Source organism: Geospiza fortis, unplaced genomic scaffold (genome assembly GCF_000277835.1).
Source record: "Geospiza fortis unplaced genomic scaffold, GeoFor_1.0 scaffold154, whole genome shotgun sequence".
Lineage (NCBI taxonomy): Eukaryota > Metazoa > Chordata > Aves > Passeriformes > Thraupidae > Geospiza > Geospiza fortis.
This window is the reverse complement of record NW_005054397.1, coordinates 488,268-501,095: the sequence shown is the minus strand read 5'-3', so window position 1 is coordinate 501,095 and position 12,828 is coordinate 488,268. Positions and strand designations below refer to the sequence as shown.

Sequence of the window (12,828 nt, the reverse complement as noted above, 5' to 3'; positions counted from 1 at the left end):
GGGTGAAGGAATGCTGCTCTGAGCTCTCTACAGAAAATGGCAGACAGGCATGGTAACATCGGGAAAGGGATGAATGACAGCAGTGACATGTTTCCTAGACTGAACTGGCACCACACTTCCCTCAAAAAGAGCAGTCATGAAACAGTAAACCAGAGCACTTCTCCCTCTCTTGTTTATTCTCCATTTAGGTCATAAACTTTAGAAGACAATAGAACATTTCTCTCTGTGGTGAGCTAAATACCATGTAGGTCTCACCAAGGGCAGTAGGGCTGGCAGTGCAGGCTGGAGGGAGGGATGTCCCTCCCATGATGGGAGGTGACAGGTCAGGCAGGGGGCCTGTCAACAGCCACAACAGTGGGCTTCAAAGCCTCTGGCTTGGTCTTTTTAATATGTTACTCTGTGGTTTACTGAACACTTGTTCAAGTGCATCTTTGTGTGTATAAGTGGCTTAGTTCACCAATGAGACAATTCCAGTGTCCACTCTGATGGACAATTACCTTTGCTTTTGCACATTCAAATCTCTGTTGCTATTTCTGTGGGAGAGGTACCTATAGGAAATTTCAGATTAAATCTGTAAACAGTTTCCGACCTGAAAACAGCACAAAATAAATCAGTCTGTATAGCAAAACAAGTATTTTGAGGGGAACCTAGAAGGGGCTTACTGTGTGGCTACAGGTTAGCCCACAATCAGCATTAAATAAGAAAGGCTGAATTTTTGAGACCTTTATATTTTCAGAAATTACATTTCCTGTCAGTAAAAATTCTTTTGATTATGCATGTCTGGTCAGAAGTTGCTATTAATTTGTAGTTTACATGTGACATCTTTTCCAAGACTGTGCAAAGCTAGCTGTTTGTCAAGATTCGACTGTATAATTGGGTGGTGTGGCTGGATTTGGTTTTAAAATAAATCAGGAGAACTACTTGTATACTAAAACTGATCTATAATTAATCATGTGGTAATATACAATTAATTGTAGTTCATGTGCTGTGCAATTAATGATACTTATTTTGTTTTTTCTTCAAGTAAAAAACTCAGAATTCTTTTCCCCCTAATTTCTTCATGCAGAAGTGCAGCATTTTTAGCACATCCTTGATGGTTGCACACTCTTGGATCTGTTTCTCTCACACTAAACGTATGTTTCCTGAAATTGAGTCTTGACAATATTTATAGTTAGAGTAGGTGAATAAGTTAAATGCATGTAAAATTGTACCTGTATTGTACATTTAAGGAAATGTAGGTTGTATTGCCAGTGACAATTGGACAGTAAAAACCTGCTTGTAAGCAGTGGTGCTTCTGAGGATAGTGAATTGATGGATCAGGACAGACACTGAAAAGCAGGATTCTTTGCAGCCAGCATTCTGAGAGGTGATGAACATACAGAGGATTTTCAGTGCTAGTGCAGTGATATTTTTTTCTTACCTTTCAACCCTTAGGAATGTGATTTCCACAAAATTCAAATTTATGCAGAGAATTTAAAAGCCTCTAGTTGAATGTAGCAGTTTGTTTGCCAGGTAGTGTGTGGGATGAAAGTAAATGAGGGGTGTATTGGTTTAATATAATGTATATTTGAAATTACTTGTGCAGCACATTGAAAGATAAAACTGTTTTTGTCTGTTTGGAACATTATTGCTAAAAGGCTATATGTTTACATGTGTAATTGGCTGAACTCCAAATTAGAGGCAGAATTTGCTTTGTCTTCCTTTAATTTGTGTGGTTTGGTTCTTCCCTCAGATTTCCCTGTGTTGCAGAATGTAGGCAGAGACTTAGCAGCTCACAGTGAACACAAGCACAAATTATTTTAATTTTTTTCCTGTAGGTGTATTCACTGGGGGTGAGGTTTCCTCCCATGGATGGTTCAAGCTACAGCAGTAATTTTATACATGTGAGCCCTCAAACTCAATTAAAAGCCCTGTGCTGGATGGCTTGCAAAAGGGAGTTTCTTAATCACTTGCTACATTTAAGTAGGTGTCTGAAGTCAATTTGTTTTCCACTATAATGTATTAACAGTGGTTTGGTTGGTTGGTTTGTTTTTGGTCAGTGAGGGTATATGGAGCTAAAAAAGAACAAGATAAAATGTGTCTCCCACTTTCAGATGTTTCTTTTCAGGTACCAAGTAAGCTGCTTGGGCAGGAATCCACCCAGGGCTATTGGCAAAACCCCAGTCAGCTGGTGGTTGTACCCCTCTGGCCGGGAAGCAGATGAAATTCCACATTTGTTTCAGGACAACACCTCTTAATGTGCGGATAAACTTGCTAGAAACATAAGATGTAGGCAGGCTAAGGAGACTTTGTGGCACAAATCTGTGTCAGTTCAAAATTTACTTTCATTATCTCTGGGGAAAGGTTTCCTATTCCTCAAAACACCACCTTGGTGAATCTCCTTCCAAAACACCACCTTGGTGCATGTATTTTCCCCACCTGAGTGCGTGGACACAGAGAGACACCTAATTAAGAAGCCGAGACGATGCCATTTCCATGCTAAACTTGGTTCCTCCGGGTCTCCTGTGAATAGAGGTGTGCTCTGAGCAAGCCGAGACCGGGCCGTGCCGCGCGATGATCTCCCGCTGGTACTTTGACATGGCTGAAGGAAAGTGCGCGCCCTTCTTTTACGGCGGCTGCGGCGGGAACCGGAACAACTTTGACTCGGAGGAATACTGCATGGCGGTCTGTGGCAGCATCAGTAAGTGCCCTCCACGGCGCCCGCCTCGCTGGGCTCACACTAACCAACCCCAGCCGCGGTCTGTCCACACCTCTGCTCACCACTCGCTCCTCCTCGGCCTCTTGCTAACCTGGCATGGTAGTGGGTGACTTCTTGGCACTGTAGGTGCCCTCTGAGTTGGGGACTGAGAGCTTTAACACCTCCTCGGGTGAGGCTTTCGCACCCATCTTCTCTCTGTTCTCTGTCAGAATGTACTGATGTTTCATGTGTCTGTGTGCACCTACAATGCATGTGCAGGAAAAAACACTAACTTTAGGGAAGTGTCAGGTAAGTTTAAAAATAGCTCATATTTTTAACAGTGTATTCTCATGTATTTCTGACCTTTTTTTTTCCAAAGCTAACAAGTATTAGAATGAGTATTTCCAGATTTTTTTGGTTGAATTCTTTGCGTGTGTTTGCAATGAAAAAAGAAGAAATGGTATTTGATTTTTTAATGTTTCCCTAAGGGCTGTGGTGCACATGGATGTGAATCACCTCCCATTTACTTTAACTTAACCATATGTTGTAATGACTGTTTTTGCTGAAAAAATGGTGTTTGCACTGTTTGAGTGGTGGCTTTCTCCACCATACACCATTGAAGCTGATAAATTAGGTGTAGTTTTATCAGATGGGTTCTGTTTTGAGAGCCTCTTGTACACTCTCCTCCCAATCTGCTTTGCAAGCATGTACCCCTGGGTACATCACCTGACATTTACACCTGAGACATTAAAGAGTGACTACATGTCTCACTGCCCTGTCTGCTCGCAGGACACGGAGGAGCAGAACACAAAGAGCATCTCAGGGCTCCTTTTAGTAAAAGGTTTTCCAAACCTGGCCTTTTCAGGAGCATTTCCAGTAAGTAGAAGGGTTAAAAATGCACACAAACAGATGAAGGGGTACTATGTGTGTCATGGAGCAGAGGAGCTGACCTGTATTTTATTGGAGCAGAAGCGGAAGCACTCCTGGAGCCAGGATTGCTGAACTGGTGCTCCAGCAGCATTTTATCTTAGGGTCTTCTAGAGGTATTCATGGCAAAGCTCCAGGGAAGGGACATGGAGGAATCTGCCATGATGGGAGTGAGGAGGATACTTCTGAACTGTGGTCAGCTCCTGCAAAAAGGCAGAAGATGTAGTGAAGGGAGAGATCTGTGCAGGAGGTTGGAGTGAGGTCCAATGCATTTACTGACAGAGGAACATTTTGAACCATTAAGTTCCTGTGTTAGGTGGGGTATTTCCAGAGATGCAAAACATGATTTGTCTCTGATTGCAGCCTCTCTTTGGGAAGATAAATGATCTTCTCTTCTGCTCAGGAGATTCTGCTTTGTCTCATGGAAGTTGTTGTCTGGCTGGGTGGTTTTTTCCTCAGATCCATTGCAATAAAAAAATCACAAGACTATTATAATTTCCATTATTCTCTGTATATTCTGGAAGTCAAATTTTTTGGTCTAAGTAATTTTCTCCTTAAGGATAATGGAGTTAGATTGAGTACTTGAGCTTCTTTGACTTTATAACTTAAACTGATTTTTTATCTCCCATAGGGGTTTTATTCTGCCTTTTTTTTTCCTTCACTAATTTCTCAAACAGCAGTTCAGTCTATGAGGATACACTTTCTAAGCTATTTCTGTTATATTTTATTTGTGGTTTTTAATGTTATGACAGTGTGTTCTATACCCTCATCTATACACCTGTATTTTCTGTTCCTGAAGTAATTTTTTCTTTTAGTTTCATGTACTGTTTCAGTCTCACCATGCTGTTTTCTCCTTATTCTTCATGTTTTTGCTGAATAGAAATTGTAATGAAAATAATTGAAAGTGCTATATAGTAAGTTTCATCACTGAAATAATCACATGTCGTCTTGCATTTTGTACTAATCTAATGTTGCTGAAGGAGGTAGAACAGACACCATTTTTCATCTGAATCTCAAAGAAGAAAAGAAAAACAGTGGAGAATAGTTTCCATCAAGGCCGCTCCTGTTCTCTCCTATCATTTTTTCCTCCCACCATCACCCTTAATTTAGTCTTTGTATTTGATTTTTATGCCTTCTCCTCCCCACTTCATTATTATTAATGTATTTATTCCATTCTTTCTTTTCTCTCCAAAGTTCAGATTGTTCTTGCTCCTTTGTGTCCTATTAAAACAAAAGAAAAATCAAGCCTCTCTTAGGCAGGAAGAAAGATGGATGCTAAAGCACATCTTTCCTTTGTCTAGCTATAGTTTGCTTTTCAGGATAAACTAGTTAGATTTTACAGAGTAATATTAAATAGTGAATAGCATTAGGATTCTCTTGTATAGTGGGCAAAGGGTAGAAGTGTGGGATGTGTGGGACGTGAGTCAGATTTTCTGGTAATGGATTGGAATTGGACTGAACCAAAATGTGGGGGTGTTCTGTTGTCACAAATACCCATACACTGTGAAATCTCAATACTAATATCCTGAACACCTTCTCTTTAAAAAAAGAGTTTAAAATAGCATGTTTTATTCTGCCTTCTTGCTAAGTCTCTTTGCCTTGATCTGGAAAGGTGGGTCTGTCCTGTTGTGCAAAGCCCTAAACTCCCTACATATTGAGTGGATTTGACTGGTGCTCTGAGGTCTGATGGAAATGATTTATCTGTAGGGTAGGAGCTACTGGTGCCATATTTTTTTCATTTATCATTCAACTCCATGGAAATTGATACATAATTGCCTTAGAAGTAGAAGACTTCGAGGTTGATGTTACCAATTCCTTCAGCCTGTCAGATTACCTGCTCAGTCTCTACTGATTCTTAATAAGAATGTTCAGCACTGTCTGTGGTTTCCATTCAATGTAATGATTCAAACTTCTACTGTGTGGCTGTCCATAATGGCTTCTTTGAAGTCATAGAATCTATCAGGTGTTTAATTTGGATTTAATGGCCTTAGAATGAGTATATATTGACAAGAATAAGCGAACATATTGCTGTTACCAGAGGAAAGATTTCCGTCTTCTACTAAAAAGTAATCTATTGTACGAATGTTTTTACTTGTCTGTTAATTGTTGCATTAATTTTAAACATTCTTATAGTTGCAGGAAGTCTATTTTTTAAAATTATATCTATCTTGATATTACGTTAGTGTTTAATTCTTAACTTGGGAACTTAAAAGCGGGGAAAATACATTTTCTTAAATGTTCTTCATTTCTCAGACAGCTCACCCAGCAGCTGCAGCAGCCGTCTGGTCCTTATGTCAGTGGAATTCACTGTGTTTTCATTTGTTCCTCATTCAAAGTGGAAGTGGGTTGAACTCCGGTGGCACAGTCAGTTTTTGAAAATTTTTATCATTAAAATGACCTTTTATAAATGGTTTTTTAAATGTTATGACAGTTCTGAATTTCTGTGGCTCACAGCAGAGGGAACCAGTAGGGTTCAGTGTTGTCAGTTCCCTCCTTCCTTACATAAACCCTGAAACTTAGTAGGAAGTTTAAATGATGACACATGTGGTTTTATTTTTGATCATTTTAGAGCAGTGTCATAGAGTTTTGGGTGAATTTAGATAAAAGTAGTATTTATTCTCTAGACTAAATACTGTGAACTTCCAAACTTGCTCAATCTCTCAGTGATTTTTAAGGAGCAGATACTGTCCACTTTAATTTTTCTTCAGAGGTATATTGCAAATAAAGATCTGTACTTTTACTAGCAGCAGCTTACAAGAGCATACTCCTGTTGCCAGTCATTTCTTTTATCCATTGTTTGTTTGTTTGGGATGTTGACATCTCTCCCTAGTTAGCAAGAAGTGAAATGTTTTGGCACCTAAAGTTGCATGCCAACTTCTAGTGTCTAAGGCATTAAAGAACTGACTTCTAATATCATAAATTGTTAATTTTGACTACAATCTTTAGTGGATGCAAGTGACTAGTTTCTGTTTCCACAGTTTCTTCATCTATATAAATTTTCACTTTTATTTCACCTTTGAACCACACATGTTATACTAGACCTTTTAATAAGTAAGTGGGTGAAGTTTAGGATTCAAAAAGGAAATAATGCAAAGATTTTCATATCCAAAACTTAGACTACTACTAATTTCAAACACAAATAATTTAATTAGTATAAGGTATTACTGTGGGCAATGTTTACTGTGACTTGTTTTGCTGGGTCTAATCAAAGCATTTTTTCTTTTGGTTCTTTTTACTCTGTGGAACTTGGTGACTCTTGTTTACAACCTTGGCAGAAGTCATGTTCAGGAAAATACTTTTCTCTTGTATTTGTCTTCATTTGAACCACATGTAAAGAATTTAATGTTTTTTTTCCTCTCATAAATATTTAAACTCATGATAAGTTGAAAGAGAATGACCTTGCAGTAGGAGTATCACAAAGATGCTTGAGGAAGTTTTGATTTGGGGACCTCCTCCCAGTCAAGAAATGCATCAAAGAACTTGGAGAGGTGTGATCTGAGCCATTAATGGATGAACGTTGAATGGATATCAACAAGTCAAAATTGTATTGGCCAGGGTTGGTGAAAAGGAGGGTATTCATGGAAGGTTTGATTGCCAAGTTCTACCTGTGCATGGCTAGGAAATGTATCTTGAAGTTCTTACTCAGGAGGATTTTATATAAGAAAATTCAACTGAGACCTAGTTTAATTGGCAAGCAGTACCTTTAATTAAAATAATGGATCAGGAATAATAAGAATATGATATGTTTTGTTGGGTGGGTTTTTTTCCTCTCCAAGGAGTCTCTGAGGAATTCCACTAAAATCTTTCAAGCTGCCTGTTGTTTGATGCCATACCAATTACTCAAATTCTAGCATATTAAAGGAAAACAGAATCAGTTTTTGCAAAGTAGGGGTTGGATATACTGCACAGTGAGGGGACTATTGCTCACTTTGCTTGAATGCAAACCATTCCACTACCAGTGTCACAGCTGCCTCCTAGTTATCCAACAAGAAGGCTGGCTATTAGTGCAAGCTCACTGATTATTTCCAGCATTTGTGAGAGTTTTTTTAAACCGAAGTTATTACAAGTGAAGTAACTATCTGTGAAGCCACACTGTTGCTAAGGGAAGGATTTGAGGTGTTTCATTGGATACTGTGAGGTCCTTAAGTACTTTAAAAGGGATTTGCATTCACATTTATATGTTACAATTTATCTTTTAAAAATAAACTTATGTACAAAGCATGTAACTTTGCAAAGGGCATTTTGGTGGCTAACAGACTTTATTAATTGCCAAACTTTTTTTCATACTTGGAATTTTTCTTCTGGCAGCAGTTTCTAACCTGTTTCAAGAACATTGTTCACTCTACAGAGCTTCTCCTGGTTTATAAAATGGGGTAAGAAAGGGGGAAGAAATCCTGATGTATTTTTATGTACTTGCTCTGTGTAACATGTTCATCTAAACCCTGTTTCTGTGTCTTCCTCTGAGGCTAAATAGATGGCTGTATTCCAGTGGAAATTAGAACAGGTGCTTCTTTATTAATCCATCTAAAATTTTCCCATACTAAAGTAGAGATTCTTCTTTTCTTCTCCCTCCCCTCCCTCTCTCTACCTTCACATTTTACGTCAGTCCCTACCACAGCGGCTAGCACTCCTGATGCTGTTGACAAATACTTGGAGACACCTGGAGATGAGAATGAACATGCCCATTTCCAGAAGGCCAAGGAGAGGCTTGAAGCTAAGCATCGTGAAAGAATGTCTCAGGTAAGGGGAGATTTGTTTATTCCTAAGTGTGTGAGTTTGTCTGTCAAGTAATAAGTGATCCTTCATCTTGTTATTTCCCAAGGCTTATTCCAGGTGCCCTGCCAGTTTGCAATGCTGCAAACACATCATTTACTGCCTTTCTGACTCTTGTCTAAGAATTCAGCTGTCTGACACATTTATGGTTGTGTCACCACTGCGATCATAACTCGCTACAGTTACTAGAAAGATTGAAAGGAAAAAAAAGTGTAAAAAATGTCTTTCATCTTTGTGGGAAAATGGCTTGTCTTGTGAAATTATTTATGTTTCAAAGTAAAGAACTTGGCCTCTGTATTAATTGTCCTTCTCTTGGAGCAGCTGAGGGAAGATGGTTTGTGTTGAGCATTTTCTGTGTGTGCCCTGGGGGTAGTGTAAGATCACATTTGTTCATCTAATGGTTTTGAGCCTCAAGGTAACATGATATGCATCTAAAGTCAAAGAAAAGAGGAAAAACTGGTGCTTTTGAACTAAAAATCAAAACTGAATCAACCCTTTCCTTTCCCCTCAACCAAAGAGATTTGTAGCCTGAAACTGTGCCCACGTTTTAATCCAGTGAGAGATGAGTTACCCACGCTGTCAGAAACAGGGTTTATAATAGCAATGCAAATAAAAATGGTCAACTTTGTTATTAAAGTTCTGCTTTAATAACAACAAAGAAAAATATAAGAGATTTAAAGGAAAGCATATATTTTGAGAATGAAAAAAACACAAAAAATTAATGTAGTATAATTCAGATGCACTCCATATACCCATGCAGTAATTTACTGTATTTTTTCATTATAAAATTGTTCCCTTGATGGGATTTCAGTGTGTCTGTCTGTTACTGATACATTACTAACCTTTAGTTCTGTGCTAAAATATTATTCCAAAAATGAAAATAAAATGTTTTGAATGAAAATAAAATTAAGCTCTTATTGTACATCCATGGCTATTGGTACTGTAGCTGTGCCTGGCACTTCTCTAATAAATTGGGCAGCTCATCTTACCTGAAGCACTCACCCAATTGGTGCAAGCCACATAATGAGAATATGGAATATGACATGTCATAGATAGGAAGATAGGTGCTCCTAATCTGCCTGGGAAATGTTGAAGCACAAACAATCTGTCTCCTCTTTAAACAGAGAAAATAGAGCCAATTTAGTGGACAGGGAATCTGGAGAATAAAAAAGTTACATAGCCTGCCTAGCAGAAGAGAGACCCTGCCTTGGCTAGGCATGCAGAGGGTTGGTGAATAATACAGTCACCACCCCATCATTCCTTCCCCTTGAAACAACCTTTTTGTAAAAAATGCTGTTGAGGTGGATTTCTTGAAAGCAAAGGATAGTCAGTGCAGATTTCCTTGGCATAGTCTTCAGATTCTCACTGTGGTTCCACATTTTTCTCCAAAATCCCGGTATGTCATGGTTAAGCTGCATAATTAGGGGCAGTATTTGGGTGAACTGTGTATTTTCTGTTTTAACATGAGCATCTGGAGGACCCTGTCAACTGAAGGGTGTGATTGAGAGGTTCAACTGAAACTGGAGCTGGTGCCCTCATTAGCACATTTCCAGCCACTCTTCCTGTCAGCACTGGGCACACAGGGGGTGAGGCCATTCAGCTGCCCCCTCCTGCAATGTCAGTCCTCCAAAAATAAGTCAAATAACCAGCTCTGACCAGTTCAGCAACCTAAGTCAGCCCTGGTAAAAAGCAGCATGATAGATACATTAAAAAAATGTAAAAAATATTACAAAAATAACTTAGGCTTAAGTTGCCTAAGCTGCTTTTGAAATCACATCTCAAAGGACATGTTTTGAAGTACACAGACCCCTTGCAGAGCTTTAAATATCAGAAAGATCTTCATGGAAGATCTAGAAAAGAAAGATAATTTTTGGAAACTTAAGTTATGATTTGTATAGTATTGAGATAGCCTCTCTGTGTTAACTTGTCAGATGTTTAAAAGATTGTAGATGCTAGTAGAAAAGCCAGCTAGTTCACCATTCTGTGTTTCCTCACATAAACATCTAAGTCCAATATCACTGGTTTCCTGTTCTGGCAATTTATTTTAAAATGGCTTTTTACATTTTATTTAAAATCAGGTATGTTCTTTATATAAAATCCAAATATATATGTAGCTGAAAATGAATGTGGAACTCTTACTTGTTATTTTAAAAATAATGCTGAATAAGTTAACTTTGTCACATCTTTGCTGTCAATGATTTTCTCAGTAAAAAGAAAAGGTAACAAATGAGAGTCACTGGCCAAGTCTTCCAGCTGCACCAAACTTTTTTTTTTAATTCAAAGCCCAGTTCTTTCAAAGCTGAAAAGTGGAGGCTTAGAAAGCAGCAGAAATGCCCATTTTTCTTCTAATAAAAAGAGAAAAAATGATCAAGTAATTCTTTAATCATTATAAATGTCATAATCTGAAATAGATTGGTTTGTTCACAAAACACAGATAATTTATTTCATTGAATAAAAAGTCTAGTTTTAAAATAGTATTGGGTTTGGTGCACACCTTATTTTGCAACAGTCAGTTAACTACGAAAAAAAATCAGATGCATTCTAGTTGACATGAAAAATGTAATAATCTAAGGAGTAGGGAAGTTTATCACTAAACTTGAAGTGAAATATTTTAAAATATGTCATCAGGGAAAATGTAAATATTCTGCATATCCTTTTTCTGATATTTCCCTTAATTTACTATGAAATTCTGACAACTTGTGGGTTTTTTTGCTCTTGTATAAAGATGTTCACACAAGCAGAGACCAAGATTCTATCAGTGCTCATGTCACATCATAGTTCACAGCTCATGAAAGACTTTTAGTAGGGAAGTTTGTCTCTGTGATGACCTGGTGCACCTTTGGTTTGGGCTCTTTCAATCTCTTGTGCTCTAAAGTGTCCATCTTTTTAGACTAAAGGTCATGAAAGTTTCTGCACCACACCTGAAGCAACAAGGTTTATAAACTTCCCTATTTTACAGGCAGTACTGTAAGGAGAATTACATTCATACAACATTTTAAGCTTTTTCCAAGAATCAATAATGCAGCCTCAGTAGCGGGAAAACTGCATTCCCATGCAAACAGGGATAGCCAATCACTGATGCCTGTGTAACCTTTAAATGTTTGCTGTTCTCCAAAAGATAACAGGGAGAGGTTTTGTTAACTGATAGCAAGGTGTCATGGTTCTTGTTTCTTGTTTTGGAACAATTCCCCTTTTTCTCTTTCTCTTTTCATTTTGTTAATGGCTGTACAGCTGCCTTACTTAATTAGTTGCTGCTAAATAGCCTGATGAACCAGATACCAAACCTTACTCAGGGGAGCAGTATATTTATACATTTCTCTCCTAAGACATCCTGTGACGTCCTCGTGTCTTAAATTTGTTCTTCCTTTGGCTGTCTACGATATTTTTGGAATTGTAGCATGTAGAATACTTGTGATAGGAACTTAATGACACCTTGTGTCCTAGAATAGTTTTGCTTCTTGGAAGTTTATTTCCAAAGCAAACATCTAAAAATACTGCAGTTCTCAACAAGCCCGAACAAGTCTGGTATTTGTTCAAGATTGTTTTTTGGGTTTTTTAATCATTGCATGCCAGTTGTCCTAACATCCTGGATACATCTTCAGCTGATTTTTAGTCCCAGTGACGCTGTAGAATCACAGAATTGTTTGAGTTGGAGGGACCTTAAAGATCATTTAGTTTCATCCCCCTGCCATGGGCAGGGGCACCTTCCAATACATCAGGTTGCTTAAAATCCCATCTAGCCTGGCCTTGAACATTTCCAGGGATGGGGCATCCACAACTTCTCTGGGCAACCTGTGCCAGGGCCTCACCACCCTCAGAGTAAAGAATTTCTTTCTAATATTGAATCTAAACATACTTTCTTTCAGTTTAAAACCATTCCTCCTGATCAGCACATGCTTTGAAGAATCCCCTCTCCTGCCTTCATGAAGGCCCCCTTTAGACAATGGAGGGCTGCTATAAGGTCTCTTTGAAGGTCTCCAGACTCAAGAACCCCAAATCTCTCGCCCTGGCATCACAGAGGAGGTGCTCCAATCCTTTATCGTCTTTATGGTCCTCTTCTAGACCCACTCAAGCAGGTTGATGTGCATCTTGTGTTGGGCCCCAGAGCTGGATGCAGCACTGCAGGTGGGGGCTCACCAGAGCAGAGCAGAGGGACAGAATGCCTTCCTCAAGCTGCTGTCCATGGTGTTTTGGATACAGGATACACTGGGCTTCCTGGATTCTGAGCACACATGGCTAGCTCATGTTTGGTTTTTCATCCACCAGGACACTCAAGTTCTTTTCCTAGGGCTTCTCTCAGTCCATGCCCAGCCTATACTGATTTTGGGATTGCCCCAGTGCAGGAGCCCACACATGGCCCTGTTGAACTTGAACCTGTGGTTTTCCCAGGCCCGCCTCTCAAGCCTGTCCAGGTCCGTCTGAATGACATCCCTGCCCTGTAGAGTATCAAT

General features: G+C 39.0%; 1 protein-coding gene across 2 annotated transcripts in view; it reads left to right on the top strand.

Annotated features, from left to right (window-relative positions):
* APP (amyloid beta precursor protein) overlaps positions 1-12,828 on the top strand; it is a 153,980-nt gene that overhangs the window by 80,771 nt on the left and 60,381 nt on the right. Inside the window, exons 6-7 of one of the 2 annotated variants that reach the window (XM_005425817.2) lie at positions 2,513-2,680; positions 8,211-8,344. In XM_005425817.2, coding sequence (XP_005425874.1) covers positions 2,513-2,680; positions 8,211-8,344 — 302 coding nt within the window. The remainder of the gene's footprint in view (positions 1-2,512; positions 2,681-8,210; positions 8,345-12,828) is intronic. The other variant, XM_005425819.2, reaches the window with a different exon arrangement.